This window comes from Onychostoma macrolepis, chromosome 20 (genome assembly GCF_012432095.1).
Source record: "Onychostoma macrolepis isolate SWU-2019 chromosome 20, ASM1243209v1, whole genome shotgun sequence".
Lineage (NCBI taxonomy): Eukaryota > Metazoa > Chordata > Actinopteri > Cypriniformes > Cyprinidae > Onychostoma > Onychostoma macrolepis.
The window spans coordinates 20,238,770-20,256,422 of NC_081174.1; the positions used below are offsets into that span (position 1 = coordinate 20,238,770).

At 37.4% G+C, this 17,653-nt stretch overlaps 3 protein-coding genes across 7 annotated transcripts in view; 1 reads left to right on the top strand and 2 right to left on the bottom strand.

Annotated features, from left to right (window-relative positions):
• grm1a (glutamate receptor, metabotropic 1a) overlaps positions 1-671 on the bottom strand; it is a 34,389-nt gene extending 33,718 nt beyond the window's left edge. For 2 of the 3 annotated variants that reach the window (XM_058756302.1, XM_058756307.1), the window contains exon 1: positions 536-668. The gene's annotated coding sequence lies outside the window, so the exon portion shown is untranslated. Of the gene's footprint in view, positions 1-535 lie in introns of all 3 variants that reach the window. The other variant, XM_058756304.1, reaches the window with a different exon arrangement.
• A 521-nt stretch (positions 672-1,192) lies between these two features.
• Positions 1,193-10,901, top strand: cd164 (CD164 molecule, sialomucin). The gene is made up of 6 exons (XM_058756334.1): positions 1,193-1,404; positions 3,622-3,696; positions 8,289-8,357; positions 8,507-8,566; positions 8,835-8,891; positions 8,971-10,901. Exons 1-6 carry the CDS (start codon positions 1,329-1,331, stop codon positions 9,150-9,152), a joined length of 519 nt encoding a protein of 172 aa, XP_058612317.1. The 5' UTR covers positions 1,193-1,328; the 3' UTR covers positions 9,153-10,901.
• Positions 10,873-17,539, bottom strand: cep57l1 (centrosomal protein 57, like 1). 3 transcript variants are annotated; one of them, XM_058756325.1, is made up of 11 exons: positions 17,386-17,539; positions 16,750-16,930; positions 16,488-16,661; positions 16,255-16,376; positions 15,983-16,099; positions 15,805-15,882; positions 15,556-15,648; positions 15,357-15,428; positions 14,869-15,098; positions 14,634-14,778; positions 10,873-14,498 (listed from the first exon to the last, which is right to left on the bottom strand). In XM_058756325.1, the coding sequence occupies exons 1-11, from the start codon at positions 17,404-17,406 to the stop codon at positions 14,256-14,258; spliced, it is 1,476 nt and encodes a 491-aa protein (XP_058612308.1). In that variant the 5' UTR covers positions 17,407-17,539; the 3' UTR covers positions 10,873-14,255. The 3 variants fall into 3 exon arrangements, with proteins under 3 accessions (XP_058612308.1, XP_058612307.1, XP_058612309.1); XM_058756324.1 differs by having other exon boundaries at positions 16,488-16,664; XM_058756326.1 differs by having other exon boundaries at positions 16,488-16,664; positions 16,750-16,900; positions 17,386-17,532.
• Positions 17,540-17,653: the final 114 nt, after the last annotated feature.

The following is a 17,653-nucleotide window of genomic DNA, read 5'->3' on the forward strand; positions in this document are numbered from 1 at the left end:
TGGGATTTTACAGCAGTCGTTGCTTGCTGGTTAAATGCCAATGCATAGTAAAATACTTAACAAAAATGATTATTTTAATAGTTTCAGTGCACTGATTCGTGAGCGCTTGAATACAAATTATTGTAAAACTGACACAATACAAGGAATTATTTTGGATTAATCTCTTCAATAAGTTCAGAGGCGTTCACCTGTTCTCACATTTTCTTTTTTCTTGCCTGTCACTCAATATGGGCCAACAAAGGCCAGATACCAAAATTATGTCATATAGTTTTTATAAAAATAAATGAATGAATTGAAACAACAGAATGGCTTTAAACTAAATAACCATATTTTGCATATCATATAACCTATTTTAAGTTAAGTTAACGTTAAGTTATGGTATCTAGAAATGCTGCCTTTTTAAAACTAAAATCAGGTAAAGTTGTGTGTAAAGCTGTTATATGTATCAAAACCAGTGAGTGTTTGCGCCCTATATGGCGTTGCAAAATAAACTCAGGAGAGATGGACCTGTGGACATGTCCTATAAATTACTCACCGGCATTTTGTTTGGGGGGCTGGTAAAGGCTCATAAAGTAAAAGTACTTTATAGTGGTTGGCACGGTCGCTCAATAAATTATTAATAAGCAAAACACATGGTTTCGCCAGTTGAGCTTTATTTTTATACATGGCAATATTGAGAGGAAGTGTGAGGCAAACACGTGGCAAAACGATAGTGGAATGGCTAGTGTCATTTGAAACGAGGTCTGAAATGAGGCGGGGCTTAGCGGCCCAAATTAAGAATATTCTTGATATTTAAACTTTTCAATGTGTGTTTCATTTCAAATGCTATTAAAGTTTCACAGTGTCATTATTTGAGTGTAAAATATCACCTAGATTGGGTTAAAGTAGCACATGGTTCATGTTACTTTTCTCTGCGTCGGTCAAGATGAGCCAATCACGAGCTTATGTTGATTAGCTATTATTCAATTTATTTTATAGCAGCTGTCGGTGCGGGTTTCTGTTTGAATGTCAAGTACCAGTCGTAGAAATTAATACCAAACGGTTACACTTTTTAAAAACACAAATGTCTCCGATCAAAAACAAAACGTCCTGACATTTGGTTGCTGCTCAATGGAAGATTTATATTTGTAAGCCGCCAAGCGCCCCCTGCAGGAAAGCAGTTTTTTGTCCCAGGATTTTAAACCACATTTCTCATCCAATGAAAGGACACAGTCACGTGATACAGAAAGCAGGAAGCGCAGCCACATCCACAGCAGCACTAGAGTGAAACTGCAGACAGCTCGACCTGAACGCCCGAACCAGGACTGAGAATAAACCAACTAGACACCATGTTTTGGAGACTTTTCTTCGTGACAATATTACTAGCCGTCTTCGGGTCGTTGACAAGCCAGGGATTTGCGCAGGGTGAGTGGATTTCGAATCTGTAAATGTAGCAGTGAAACAGCGAGTCCCGTTGGGACAACACACACCAAAACAGTCTCTGTCACGCCATCGGCTACACCTTAACTGTGATTTTAATTAGGAGTGGCTGCGATCCCGGTTCCATAACGGATTATTTTTGTACTTCTGAGTAATAAATGTTGGGTAATGATTCAGTTCTTATTGCATCGACTGCCCTCGGTAACGTTAGTCTGTTGCCAAATGACGAGGTCATTTTAGATTTCAAAAGAACGGATACAACTATTAAGAAATACATTTGTTTTGAAAAGTCTTATGTAAATTAGATAGACCTTTTTAATGAACCGACTCATAAGAATCATTTGGACGGTAATCCGACTATATTGACCAACCTGCATATTTTAATCCTCTAAAAAGAACCGGTTCCCAAGAGTCGTTTATTCAGGAATCGAACTACTTTGGTCGCTGTACATGTGTTCAATTCAACAAAAATTCCTGATTCTTAAGAGTCATTTAGTCCTGAATTGGAATTTCCTGGTTGTTATGTTTGTTTCGCGCTATAGATTCAGTTGTGATTTAGTTACAAGAATCTATGGTGTTGTTTCCATACGGCGAAGGAAGGTTCGAGAACTAAAACCTTCTTTGCCGGTGTTTTTGAATGAATCATTCGAAAGAACGGTTTATTGAGACCCAACCTTAGTTTTAATATTGTTAAATGCGGATGATGCACTTTGGTCTCGTTTCGATGTTTTTTTTTTGTTTGTTTTTTATCTGTCTGAAATAATTAATCGCTTATCGTGTGTCTCGCAATGATCGCTTGCTTGCCGCTGTTATGTAATCCAATCAGGGCTTCTATTTTGTTGTCTTTTGGCTTTGCTTCTATTGAGATCTACTGCGTTGTGAAAATCTATATTTATCCAGAGAATCACATGTTGGCCTGTAAAATAAACCTCTCTCCCTCTCCCCCTCTCTCTCTCTCTGTCCCTCTCCCTCTCCCTCTCCAGTTCAATTCATATTGCTTTATTGGCATGACATACATAGGTACATATTGCCAAAGCATTGTACATAGCAGAATAAAAACAAAAATACATATAATATACATCCATAAATAAACAAAACAAAATAAATATATATAAATAAACATTAATGGTACTAATAATGCAGATGTGTTCACTCTTTACTTCTTAGTTTGTGGCATTTATGAATAAGATGTGCTACCAAAGAGGAAGTAGGTCCTTCACCAAGTAATATTCTTAATTTGTTATTTTCATGGAGTGACTGGAACTCAGGGATAATCTGCTGTATTTGACTAAACAGTGCGTCTCTTAAGGACGTGTATTTGTTACAGTGGAGGAGGAAATGTTCCTCCGTCTCAACTGATCCAGATCTACATTAGTTACAGATTCGCTCTTCTTTAGGTAACCACGTCTTTTTATGTCGGCCTTTTTCTATGGCCAGCTGGTTGTCACTCAGTCTGTACTTCGTCAGTAAATCTCTCTCTCTCTCTCTCTCTGTTGGGGCAAAGGCACTAGGCACTTGGGCTGTCTCTTAAAGTCTATTGGGCTGCCTACATAGGGGAAATTCATTCATCTATTTAATGCATGTTATTAATCTTATTGTGAGCAATTTTGATCTTGTAATGTTTAATCGAAATGTCATAACTGGACCATTGGTGAAAATGACAGACTTCTCTCTGGAGATGTATACAGGGCTTTCTTTTGTGATAATTCGTTATACTCATAATGTGGGGTGGGGGGGATCTGCCTTTACTTCCATCTCACAGCAGCTTTAAGCCTGTCACAATGTTTTTAAATGACCTTGGTTTGTGTGTGATTTGCCAGAGACATTAGATCATGTTCATTTGGTCACAAGGCTCATTGGTCCTCTTCCCAGTTTTTCTGTTTCTCCTCATCTACACAATTTAAGATTAAATGCATCAATTCACTAGCAGAAAAGATTTTAGGTTGGCTCTGATATGTTTCAGCTAGAGATTTGGAGAATGTTTTACTAATATTTTGTGGTTACTCAGTGTGCCTTGTTTTTAGGTTTAAAGGCCAAGAGATAACACTGACACATACTCACTCTGGCAACAAATCTAGGTCAACAAGAAACCTATATTAAAATGCCAATGTTTTGCTTGAATATGATATGCTTGATGGAAATCTCAGTGATCAATTTTTAGGTATGCAAGATATGCTATTTAATGGGTGGTTTCTTTTGCAGATGGAGCCTGTGGTCCATTGAAATCTTGTGAAGAATGTGATAATGTCACTCACTGCCAGTGGATGAAGTGCTCAGGTCAGTCCCTCCTCCATGTCAAATTCAAAGCTCATATGACAACAATCAACTGGCCACCAAGGCATATATATATATATATGTGTGTGTGTGTGTGTGTGTGTATGAACCTTGCTTAAGCACCCTTGAAAGTTTTCTGTTAAACTTTTTCTATATTTTTCCAAGCCAATATTTTGATCTCTTTGGTATGATGCACAAATCCTTCAGCTGACTTATTAGTCACAGTGAATTGTCTGTTTTAGCATAGTACTCATTTCATTAATGGTAAATGGATTTGGCCTTCCAGCAGCATGTGATTTTGTTTTTTTATTTTTTTGCTTCAGTGGTGTTGATATCCAGTTTTGTTTGCTATCCAGTTGTAATTTCACCATTACATAAAGAGAAAATGAAAGCTTCAGTTTTCCTGTTCCCAGATTACAATAGTGGATTTTCTACCAAATCATCTCAGATGGTTTGCATGGGTCTGCACATTGTTGATTCAAAACACAGATCCTCCTGTAACTGTCTAAAGCGTTCCTAATGTGGTGTACAGATAATAAATGAGATTGTACCAGGGTTTATGTGTTTGGCGGTTCATTCAGTGCTTAATGCTGGCTTCGGTCAGTGTGAGCCTGAAGTAACTGCCCTTTTATCCCTGGAGTCCTTCTCCATGCCTCTTTGCTAATGGATGACGTGAAATGAATCAGAGAGAGTAAACGTACTAATGAAACGCGCACACACTGTTGCTATGGTGCTTGAGGCTCTTCAGGAAAAAAAAAAGGGAGAGTAAGTAAGCAGAAAGAAAGTGACCATATCATGGCTGAAAGGAGTGGAAAATTAAAATTACAGCAGAAACGAATGAATGAATAATAATGAAATATCTTTCATATGTTGTTTTACATAAAATAAAATTAGAGTTTTAAGACATAGATGATCTTTAAACTTCTATCCATTTTGAGTTTGTGCATCAAAAAAATCAAATCTAAGGTTTTCACAAATGTGCAAAATATTTCAAAAAATGAAAAATGTCTACAGGGTCCATGTGTGGTGCAAAATATCTTGACAGGGTCAAAAATAAGCATATAAGTTTTAACAGAACATAATAAACTGTTCTGGCACTGTTTGATCATTTTTTTTCTTCCTTTCTTTTTTCCTTTACTTAAGTGTATGTGTCGTAACCCATACTTGGAACACACACACAATATAAAAACACACCCCAGAGCAGTGGACGGCCATTTGCAGTTCGGTACTTTGCTCAGTATTGAGGGTGGAATAGAGCACTATTCATTCACTCCTACAAGTCCTGTCAGTTCTGAGAATCAAACCCACAACCTTCAGGTTACAAGTCTGACTCTCTAACCATTAGGCCACAACTGCACACTGCCACTGCCATTTTGTCACGATGACTCTGCAGAACATGGTGTGAAGTTGAGTGCCGATTACCGATCAGAGCAGCACTATCAGAACACTCTGCAGGTGGTTGAGGCAGACCAGAAGCTGAAGCATAACCTAAGGAAGAAGAACACTGCAAACAAGAGTGCTTGATACATGTACACTAGGGTATATGGCAGTTGTGGCCTAATGGTTAGAGAGTTTAACTTGTAACCCAAAGATTGTGAGTTTGATTCTCAATACCAGCAGGAAATGTAGGTGGGGGGAGTGAATCGACAGCACACTGTTCAACACTCAGTACTATCTTCCACACTCAATACCCTCACTCAGCTTGACTGCACAGTCATTTACGACAAAATGGCCATGGCAGTGGGTAAATAAGTAAAGGAAAGAAACCCCCAATTGCTCCCCGGCACCACAGCAAAATTGCTTGTCAATATACAATTTAATAATATATGAAATTGTTTTGTTACTTTCCATGCATAAGATATAGGGCCAAAACATAGGTGTATAAATTGGCAAAGCGTGATTCATAGTTTTGTATCACTGAAGTGTTTTAATAGTTAGAATGTAATTAGTATGTAAGCTTGTTTGTTTTTGTGTCATTTCTTTGTTTTTATTTAATAACTTTTTATTTTGAAATCTGTCCTCTGGTTAATGGTGAAGCAGATCATTTATATTAAACTGTCTACCACAATGCAGTTATAAACCACTTCCTTTGTACATTTCACAGGCTCTGTTCTCGATCTTAAATTAAACATCAGCTGTCATTCTCCACATTCAGTGAGTCTGTATTGTTTCTCTAAGTACGAGAGCTTGACGGTAAGGAGAAGTGGTCTGACGGGCCTGAGCAGGTGTAGTGTCTGTAACCGCACCTCCCCCTATAACAAAGCCAGTTGCGTTAGCATTGTGCTATCAGCTCCCCTGAGATGACGCGATCGGTTTACACTGGTTCAGTGAAACAACATACTGGAAATATCTGGGTCTTTCCTGCTGTAGTGCAGACTAGTATAATCCGGTTCAAATGTTCCAGAGTGTTTAGTTTATTAGAAATAGTTTTGAGTGTTTCTTATTGTGTCTAGGTACAAAATATGAGGTAAATGCTGGTAATCTGTATTTACGACAGGACTTTTTTTATTCGTTTTGAGGGTGTTTCTACAAAGCTATGGTTTTCATGGCCTGTTTAAAACAATGTTCAGGCTAAATCAACATGTTGTGACATGAGCTGTAAATGAGCTCATGTGAATTATTGACATATGGCTCTTTATGGGTGTTGGAGGAAGGTGAGACGACCTGGAAGGTTCAAAGTTTGCGCAACAAATATTTAAACGTTTCACTAGATCAGTTGCATTAGATATTAGATTTACAATTAGACCTCTTTGCTAACCTTATCTGATGTAATCATAACTTGATAGCATGCTGTATGTAAACTTCTGACCATCTCGCACCTCATTAGAATATGTATGTAGTGCTATTCTTACAGATTTGTGCCATACAGATTCATAGATAGTATATGTATATATGCGTGTGTGTGTGTATATATATATATATATATATATTTCATATTCATTCTTATTCCTTATTATTTTGATAAAGAAACCAGGAAATGTATGTGGTGCTTTGCTTTGGCTTGCGTGTACTGAGACAGAGGCACAGATGTTCTTTCTGTTCTTGTAAGAATAGAATCTAAGTGGCAGGTTTTGCGGTCTAATCTGTGAAAACCAGTAAACGCAGGCCGGTTGACACCATATTCATTCATCTGATTGCTCCAGAGAGTGCTTGTTCAGTCCTTTTAAAGTAATGAACATGTATTCATTTCCCTTCAATCATTACTTGAGGCTGGGTAACTGAATTTGTTTTGCCGTCTGTACAAACTGCTGAGGGCTGAGAAGCAGTATGGAATGCGTGGACATTTTTGCAAGTGAAGCACTTATTCAGAAAGCAAGCAATTGAAAACATCTCGGTGTTGTCATAGTATGGAATTTCAACATGAGAGTTGTACCTTTCACAAAAGCATGTGACATTTCGTTCTCAGTGTAGGCTGTTTTGAGGCCATAAAGAAGACAATGTACTTCCATACATGGATTTATAGTTTAACCCACCTGTTAAGATGTTTCCTTGGGGCTCAGTTTACTTTTGACGTAAAATACTCAAAGCCTGTCACGGTTCAGGACACTCGTATTGAAAGAGAAGGCTGAATCGCAACAGCTAAATATCTTTTATGCAGGCCTAGACTACATTTATTTTTCAAACCTTGAGAACCCAGTTATTTTATTTATGAGAATGTATATAATATTATTTTTAATGATCTTAAGTTCCAAAGATACTGAGATTTATTTTGCGTGATTTTAGGTTTTACATTCTACTTTTTTTCCTATATTTTGAAAGTATTTAATTTGTAAATAATTTAAAGCATAAACTAATTGATGAATATGTTTTCTGTGTGACAAGAATTTAAACGCATACATGTGTATACGCACAGTTAGTGAATTAGTCTGTGACTCACAAGGCTTTCTGAACTTAAGTCAATGACAAACATGAGGAAGACAACAGTGTCGGTAAAGTGGATTATGAAACAATGCGTAAAAATTGAATTATTGCTATCAGTAGGAATTTCTGTGCTGAGCTATCTGTCGTATTTGCACACAGTGCTATTCATGTGTGACGGGAGGATACTCTAAATGGAAACCAGCTGATAGTGACACAGAGGTTTCTGGAAATTCTTCCTCCTCTTTCTTATGTCAATATGACATACTGTCAGTTCATCCACTTATTTCTGGGTCTTAACCTTATTATGAGTCAAGGAAGTGTTTGTGATTTTATTCTTTATCTGATGGTATGTAAGGTTGATTGATTGATTTGAAATGTTCTTTCTACATTTTTGTAATCTATTTTTTGCCTTTTTTATTTATTTATTTTTTTTAAATCACTTTAATTTTAATTTTATTTTTAAAGACCAGTAAACCACTTACTCAGTTTGGTATGTTATTTCTTTCATGTGCTACTGGTTATTAATATTGATTAACTTGTTTCAGAGATTTTTTTTTTTTTTTTTTTTTTTTTTTCTATCTCCAGCAAAAAAAAGAAAATATTTTTGTAGCAAATTACTATTTTATTTTTTTTGCATTTCAAATACACAGTGACTTTGTGTGGTCTTGTTTTTGTTTAGTTTTTTTCTCTCCTTAGAATGATGTATAAATAGTTTTGTTTTCACTACATTTCAGATATTCTGACGTGTGTTAACGGCAGTGCTGAGAACCAAACAGCCGACTGCATCAGAATGAACTGCACAGGTAAGGTGTTTTTTTTTTTTTTTTTTCCTCCTATCTTAAGATCATTTTTACACTCATCAACTGCAAAAAAAAATAGTTGCAAATATGACATGGCCAATTGTATGTTGGGATGATGTGGGTTTAATATGTGCATTTTCTATGAACTGCAGAGCCGACATCGGCCCCGGTCCCGTCAGTGAGCCCCACCACTCCAAACGCTACCATCAATGGTACGGCCATCCATTTGCATTCCTACACACCTCAGAATGCATACCTACATAATTTAAAGCCCATTGCTAATGTCACTTTTACAGTATATATCACCTTTAAAAACAACATTGGTTAACCATAAAATATGAATAAAGAATCATAAAATATAAAAATATACCTGCATCCGTTCGTAACACAGAACAGGCTATACAATTTGATGTCTGCTTTTTTTACTGTTTATTGCTGAGGTAGAACAATGATTCTGAAGAGCACTTTTTTTCTGTTTAGCTACTACGGCAGCCCCCACCACAGCAGTTGTTCCAACTCAAAACAGCACCGTCACAAGTAAGTACAGCTCTCTCTAACAGAGTGAAACCCTTCCTTTATCCGTTTTAGTTTCACTGAAAATTTGGCCTTTCCACAGATGTCACGTCGGCTTCTACTCCTCCTCCTTCTCCTTCTCCTTCTCCTTCTCCATCTAAATCATCCACATTTGATGCCGCCAGTTTCATCGGGGGAATTGTGTTAGTCCTTGGCCTTCAAGCAGTCATCTTTTTCCTTTACAAGTTCTGCAAATCCAAGGATCGCAACTACCACACCCTGTAACACTCTGCCACCTGGAGGCTCCACACGGCACCACAAAACCCACACTCCGACCCAAAAAAGAGAGACAGACACATTGCACTCACTGATTCTTAAATACTCTTGTAATCCCCAATGTTTAGCCTCATATTTGACATTTAATTCCTGTGATTTGAGATTTGTTTCGTTAATGTTAGAGCTCTCACAAGCACTCGAGTTTATTAACACAAATACACACAGAGTAAATATGCATTATGGGGTATGCGAAATGTGTCCTGCTTTCGTGTACAACCACAGCTGTCTGTAAATGTTTCATTATATGACAACACAGCGATTTGTCTCCTCAATATCATGGTGGTTCCCCTGAAAGGCGTACGAGGGGGCAACTTCTCATCATGCCTGTGACAATACTTCCCAACTTCCAGTGTTAATTTCAGGTAACTTTACGAGAACAGTATTTTATACAGTTGCCATGACTGATGGTTCTCGATATTCCACCGAGTCCTTCATCATAATCATCATCACCATGTTCAAAAATAATCTATATAGTTCAGTTTTTCCCCTTCATTTCAAATCTGTTTTGCATTTTCATCACATAGTCCTTTGGGGTTGTATCTGTCCATGTGTGGTGTGTGATTAAAAAAAAAAAAATTTTTTTTTTTTGCCATTCCTCTTACTTGCGCCAACCAAGAGAGCCAAAATGTTGCAATAAATTACATTCCCCAGCTTAGGCCCTCATTGTTAACTATCTACAGTTAGAGAACCAGTTCTCCAAATGCATTAAAACTGGCATCTCGCTCCTTTTTTCTTTCCCAAACGTGTCAATGGAGTGCTGGGTAATATTAGAGATGCATTATATACCCATAGTTAGCATCCCATCATTCTGGGGGACTTACCAGCATATCGGCCATCTTAAGTTATACTTTTAGGAGTTTATGTGGATTTGAAACAATAGAAGCTCAGCCAATCCAGTTCTACTAACAGCCGAAATGAGTCTTCATTAGAATTAGTCGATTCTGCCGGACATGCGAATAGAATGAGGCACTATGAGAGCGGAGGATCTATGATCCCATTCAGAATGATTGACAGTTGAGTCAAAAGTGCCTTTAGGTGGAGGCAGTGGCTTGCTGCCTTAAAAGTGAGCCTTAAAAGTGTGAATGCGTTTGTGTTGGGCCTCCGTCGAGGCCAGGCTCTGTGTAAGTGTGTTTGCCTGTATGTCGGTGTGTTTATAGACACGCATGCGTGCTTGTTTCAATGAAGTAGATCTAGTGTCTGCCAGCTGGACTGATCGCTATATTATACAGAGTAGATAATTAAAAGTTTATTAATTTGTTGGATAATATGTCATGCTTCTCTCAGTTCTGGAGGTTTATTTTTTGCTAGTGCAGAAATGCCAGTCGGATTCTAGCACTCCCTTTCAAAAACAGATCGATATTTGTACATAATCAGAACTCTTTGACCATAAACCGAATCAATATCGTTATATATAAGGCACTAAAATGTCTTAAACTGAAGTGTACGTACTTCAGGGTGATTAAAACAGGCTTGTACGTAGATTTTGATGTTTTTTAGGAGCCTTTGTGTTAAATACCCTAAAGAGAATTGAAATATGCCCTAGAAAAGTGCATTCAGGATATGTTTTACTTATTCTGTCATTTAGTTTTTCTGTTGCTACAGTTATCTGAAGATTTTGATTTTGAGTCTTAGAATAGAGCTGTGTCAGCCTCGTAATTTAATGCTTGGGTTTGGTTTTTTTTTTTTTTTTTTTTTAAATATAGTTACTGAATTTGGGTAGATTTGATTCAAATGCAGAATTGACCTACACTACAACTAATTCCTGCCTTGCTGAGCGTATTTCGTTTGGTACTCTGTTCATAAAATCATTTGTCTGGGTAGTGTGTTGGCACGTTTATAGGCCGAGGGCCTGTATATATATATATTTTTTTCCCCTTCATTCCTGTGTTATGAAATTTGAAATGTAATAATCTTGATTAGCTTGCTGCTAATAACTTCCTCTGCGAGTTGGAATGTCATTGGCTTGGGAAGTGATTTGCGTTATTTGGGTTGCAAATTTTGTAATGGCAGAAATGAATTGTTTTGTTTGGTGCGTGCTTTCGTTTTCATCTGCTTTGTTGACATCCTAATGTTAAGTGTTTCATTCCCATTCCCAGCATGTTTTTCAGAAGATGACTGTTAAGGCCTCACTTTCTTTGTTGAACCACTCTAATTGCTTGTCCATTGTCGTATCACGGTGCTTAAATGCCAAAGGTGTCTATTTTAGCATGAGTCACTGAAAAGCTGCTATAATGCTTCACAAGCTTCATAGTGTAGTCAGATGAAATCCTGTTGTTTGCCATTTCGCTTCAGCTTTGCCAAATTGAAAACACTGTTTACTTAAGAAAAGTTCAGACTGCGCTGTGTTTCGATTGTGTATTCTTTTTCAACAATTAACATAAAACACAATTACACAACTCATCACAGTATTGTCTGTTTAGCATCAGGCTACATCCAAAGATCCCACTTAGTTGCAAATGGATTTTAGCTGTGCATGTAAAGGACATGCTACATTTTTGGGTGAAATATTTGTTTTAATTCCATATTCAGAGCTCAGTGAAGGATGCTAATGTTTGAGAAGGTAAATGGCTCAAAATCCTCTCACTCAGAGAATTCAACCTAACTTCAAGTAGTCTGTGGCCTTGATTACTTATGCCTTTTGTTTGTGTGCATGCGTGCATCAGATTTCCACAGAAACAGCCATAACCATATTCTGTCATCGCTCTGAGCATGTGTTGCATTCCTTGCTGCACCTTTTGAAAATGAAGTGCCTTAATTATTTAAGATTAGATGATGAAGATTACTATTGTCATGAAGACTTGCACTCAAAGGGACTTGAATGTTTTAGAGTGAAGCTTTGGTTTATTGAAGTTGTGAGTGGATAATGAGAGGAACATGGAGTATAGCATCTTGCTTGTGCCACCAGTTTGTTTTTCTAATTGCTAAGATTTAACTGAGTTACTAATTTTTTATTTTATTTTATAATGACTGTAATTACCTTTTGGCCTGTTGTCCAGTAGTGCATTTTTTTTTTTTATTTTTTTTTTTTTTTTTTTTGTGCTTCACATAAACATGCACATGGCCCACATACGCTCTTGTCAATTAGAAGACGCTTACTGTTGCGTCTGTGTCCAGAAAGTCTGCCTTAATTGTTTTATGCTCTATGTTGGTTTTATTTCTCTGGAAGTCTTTCTTTTGTTCTTGTTTTCTCTTGTTTCGGATCTGCATTCGCAATTAGGTTGGAAATGTGATTAATTAATTAAAGTTTGAGTATTGTAAAACATTTGTGGGTGTTGTTTTATGTTGTCTTTTTCTTTAAGAAACCTTTGTGACTGACACCTTTTGGTTTACCATATATACCATACCATATTTTTTACTCTTTTTTTTTTTTATATATTTTTTTTAAATATTTTTATGCATTTGGCAGACGCTTTTATCCAAAGCGACTTACATTGCATTCAAGTTACAGTTTTTACATTTTATCAGCTCTTTTTATCAGCTCCATACATATACCGTATGGTTTCAGCCACCATAGAGGTTCATTCCAACTGCAAGAGTAAATAAAGTTAATTATGACTTTATATCTCCAGAGATGCACCATTAAATCTGGCAAAGTGACTTTTTTCACAATTATAAATTATATCTCGTCTGAAGTGGAAATGGGCTTCCACAGGCCACTGTTTGCAGAATATAAGGATTGTGTTTTCAGTGTAAAGGGTTTTTAGTGATGCTTTTGGCATTTATTTTTAAAAGCAGCTAGAGGTGGTATAATTATCCAGTATATAATTGTATTTAGTTATTTCACACACAAAACATTAATACTCTAAGGTATGTAGAGGTGGAGAAACACTTATTATGGAGAATAAAGAGCCTTGAAATAAGTTTACATAAGTCCAGTTAGAATTCTCATTAAATATCTTTTAATCGCTGGACTATATTTAATCTATTTCAATGTTACCGTGTCCTGGAAAACAGTCCTTAAAACACACACACTGTAATGTTTAACTAACAGGATATGTGCTCACCCTGAGGGTCAGCTCTATTCTTGCTTGCTTTGCATCAAATGCCTAGATTTCTTCTCTGGACAGGATGTGCATGTGTTGGAATTCAATGTTTTCCCTCGTACCACACTACTGAAAAGATGACTATAAAGGTCATGAATCATTTAAGAGAAATACAGTATTATAAGGACATTTTGCACTATAACAACTAGTCAAAACTGGTTAGCACGCCGATCCCATAATCAAAGATTGTGAGCTCCAAGAATCAATATTACTGTACATTGTGTTTGCCAGTGCTTCCTGTATTCAAATGAGTTTATGCAATTCTGATTTAATCTGTACTGTGTCACAGAGTATAATCCAATAAGACTGTATGAACAAAACAGTCCATCTTTTCTGCCTGGTTACATATCTTTTGCTAATTTTTGTCATCTGCTCTCCTTTTATATTTTTTCACATTCATGGTTTTTCAAGGTGTAAATCTGGTGACCGTCGTCATTTGTGGTTGAAACAAGATCAGATGTCGAAGAATGAAATCATTTTGTTTGCGGAAACTGTGTAGGAAACAATGTGTCAGTTGATTGTAAATCACATAAGAAAGAAACCACACAAAAGCTGATGCTGCAAGAACACTTGTTTTTTCCCCTCACGTTTTTCATCACCGTCACTACCTTTCCTGGTGTTTCTTTCTTACACTTGGAGTAGGTGAAATAAATAAAAAGTCTTACCAACAGGCCTTCTTTCATTTTTTAGTGACTGTGTAAAATGTGTTAAAACTGTATAGGATGGTGAAAAGTGATCAAAGTTTAGACTACAGATAAATAAAAAGCCAAGTTGGTCTGTACTATAAATATATGTAGATATTTTATTTACAACTTATTCAAACAAAAAAATATTAACAGAAATAAAAACAAATTAAAAAACTTGTGAAAGTCGTTCAGAGTTATTTGGGTTTCTGAGTAAAATCAGATGAATTCATGTTTTCTGAGGGCAAATATTAGGGATCATTCCAGTGTCCTCTTGAGGTGCTGTAACTCTTCTAAGCCTGGATGTGTGTTTCAGGACAATGTAACTATGTCTCCCATGCAATGTGCTGTCTGCGGAGGCTAGAGCACAGTTTCTGTGTCTCTCTGAGGAGCCTCAGGGACTCTTGACTGCTCTCTTTCTGTCCCGTGCTGGCCGAGGCTTTGACAGGGGATGGTGGCAGTGGTTGTACCCCACTCTGTGCCCTGGTTTTGCCCTCTACACTGGCAGCCCTACGATGCTTCTGCTGCTTTTGCCTGGGGCTACAGGATGGCTGGGAAAGTTTCTGAACCTACAGGAGCAAAAATAGCTTGATACGCTTCAGTGTTTTCTGTAGGACGTTTTTATTTTAATACTATTACAAACTAAAAAAAAAACTGTTGAAATTGTAATGTGTAACTTTAGCTATAACAAAGTACGAACTTACTGTTTGCTGATGCTTTCGCAGTTTTGAGATTTGAGCTGCTTTCTCCTCCATTCTCTTGACCAAACAGTCCAGCTCTCGCTCCAGATCGTCACGAAGCTCTCGTTTAGAGGTCTCGTCTATCTGCTTGACCAGCTCCTGGTGTTCACTGTCACACACACAATGTTAACACTGTATCCTACTGTCCCTGTCAATGCATTACAAAACTAGTCTTGATGGTCAAGATAGTGTAACTCACAAGCTCATCTGTCCCAGTTCATCCTGAAGGGCGAGCAGAAGATCAGAAAGGCTGCCCAGTGTGGACGTTGCTTTGCTGGGGGAGGATGGAGGTCTGCGCTGGACCTGCTGGTTCTCAGAAACTGACTTCTGCAGTGCGCTGACTCGCTCACACAGCCGTGGGTTTCTGTGCTTCATCAGGTGCAAAACACTCTGAACATTGGCATTGACTGAGTGACTGGGACTGGTCGACTGAGAGAGAGAGAAAACTACTCAAGATAACATTTATTATTACCCTAAATGCTGAACATAGTTGCTGCTTAATATTTTTGTGGAAATTGTGTTTCTTTTTTCAGTATTCTTTGATGAATAATCAATATAAATAAAATAAATATTTGAAAAAAATCTTTTGTAACACCATAAATGTCTTTACTGTCACTTTTGTGTAATAACAACCATGTATAAATGTAAATAATAATCAAATTATGTGTCGGGTGAGGTCATACTGACCGTTCCAGCTACAAACGGGAGGCGTTTAGCCTTTGGAGTGGGAGGCGCCTCCACCTTCACCGAGGAGGGTTTCTGACATTATATGAAAGAAGAGAACACCATTAACTCACTGCAGAATAAATCTGTAGTTTTCTGTTCTGTAAATATACTGCCACCTTGTGCTCACTATACATTAATGCAGATCTTTTTTTTTTTTTACCTTGCAAGAGGCCTTTTCTTTCTTCTTTTTCTTGCCTTTAGGTTGAGTCACAGCAGAAAGGGAGAGGAGATTGTTTTCAAACTCTCGCTGCAACTGATGCCAAGAAAAGCAAAGAGACGGCATCAATGCATGAATTTTAAAAATGGCTTTTTAATAAAAGCTATTTTTTTCTATGGGGAAAGTTGACGTGATTTATAAATCTATTTTTTGAGAATATGTTTGCAATTTTGCCTCTTTTTTTTATTTTACCTCCTCTGCTTTCTCCTGCACAAGTTTGCGTTCATGTTGCTCCTCTAAAAGTTTCTGTTCTAAGAGCTCAATCTTCCTCTGTAGATGAAAGACACCACAACAGATTGAAAAAAGAAAACTGTGTCCATGTGGATTTTTTTCCTCCCAAATTACCTGAGTGCATATCATATGTTTGTACCTCAGCTATAGACTGTGTACTGGTGAGTTTTAAATACTCCTTTTCCAGTCTTTCCAATTTGTTGAGCTGTGTCTGCATTTGTGGGTCTGTATGTGTGCTTTCCCTACACACAGACTCCTAAAAACCAATCAGAACAGAGAAAAGGAGAAACAGAGAGAGATTAAGAGGAGAGGTTTGTACACAAGCTGTATCTTTTCATATGAGAATTTACCAAATGTTTAAGCTCTTGGAATATAGTGCACAAGCTCTTTTGCTTTTGTCTTTTTGCTCACCTGTCTGTCTGTGTGATTGATTCTCTCTCTCTCTGCACACTCCACCATTTTCCTCATGTAGTCAAGCTGTTTTTCCAGCAGAGAGCAGCGTGTTTCCGCGGAATGAAGCTTGGAAACCAGCTCTGAAAGGAAGTAGAGAAACAGAGACAACTTTGTACACACTAATTTAATACAGTACTGGACTTGCCAATTATTATTCAAACAGACCAAAACCTGTTGTGGAACACTTTTACCTTTCCTCTGTGTAGAATGATTCTCTTGTGTGCTGTGATCCGGTTCTCTCTGTGCAGAAGCGTCCACCTGATGTCGAACAGTCTTAGAGAAATGCTGGACGTTCCCCTCTGCCTGAACTCTCTCCAGCTCCAAGCGCCGCATCTTCTCCTGCAGTGTTTTCAGGGCTGCTATCACTGCTGTTCAAACACAGGAAACATTTACATTTGGTTTTATATATTTGGTTACATAATACGGTCCTCGGCATCTAATAACTCAATTCACCTCTGCTTCCAGCATCAGGTACTGTTTGATAAAGCTGTGGGCTGATGTCCTGCACACCTGAGCTCTTTCTTTCCTGTGGATGTGTGGCTGTGTTCATGTACAGGGGTCTTGACAGCTTCTCTGGAGGTTGGTAATAACTGCCAACATAACTCTGTTTAGATGGAGAGTCCAGATTTAGACTCTGTAATTCAGAAATAAAAAATTTACAGATTATTCTTTCTTTTTTTAGCGAAAACCAACCCTTTGAATGAGTGAACGATAATAATACAGTTAAATACCGAGTCATCGTCTTTATAGAAAACAAATGGCCGCTGTTAAAGAATACAGACAGAAAACAGCAAACCTCACAAACGAAAAAGCAAGTTAGCCACATTGTTGTATACAAAAATATTGTAACATTTTAAACTCAAGACACATTTCCTAGATAATTAATTAAATGGTTGGGTGTCGAAACCTATACAGCTGCTTTCCAGGCTAAATAAAAGTTTTACGAACCTAAAAATTGTTCTCTAGGCTGCTCAGTAACGTTGCACAATGTGAATAAGCTAATAAGGCTAACGACTGTGACACAGCAATGTAAACATCGCTAAGAATAATAACAACCGCAATAAAAATATTTAGCATAAAGCTAAATACCTGATCTCTGAAGTGATCCATTATAAATCAATCTCTTCGTTACACATAAGACTAACGTTAAATGATGCAGCCTATTCATCTAGGCACAGATGAATTAGCCGAAAGTGTCCTGTTAACAGCTGTAGCCGACAGCGCCGCCCAGTTTCAAATTTCCCTCTTCTTTTACCGCCCTCAGTGGTTCCGCATGCACACAATGACCACAGCTTACAATATGTATTCAAATACTGTTATAGATAGATAGATAGATAGATGACATACTTTCAACAAA

Excerpts from the sequence above, each read along its gene's own strand:
- cd164 (XM_058756334.1), top strand. The coding sequence starts at position 1,329 with ATGTTTTGGAGACTTTTCTTCGTGACAATATTACTAGCCGTCTTCGGG. Across the intron at positions 8,358-8,506 it reads CATCAGAATGAACTGCACAG|AGCCGACATCGGCCCCGGTC; the intron begins GTAAGGTGTTTT and ends TATGAACTGCAG. Across the intron at positions 8,892-8,970 it reads TCAAAACAGCACCGTCACAA|ATGTCACGTCGGCTTCTACT; the intron begins GTAAGTACAGCT and ends GCCTTTCCACAG.
- cep57l1 (XM_058756324.1), bottom strand. The coding sequence starts at position 17,406 with ATGGATCACTTCAGAGATCAG. Across the intron at positions 15,883-15,982 it reads GTACACAGTCTATAGCTGAG|AGGAAGATTGAGCTCTTAGA; the intron begins GTACAAACATAT and ends TTTCATCTACAG. Across the intron at positions 15,099-15,356 it reads TCCCGTTTGTAGCTGGAACG|TCGACCAGTCCCAGTCACTC; the intron begins GTCAGTATGACC and ends TCTCTCTCTCAG.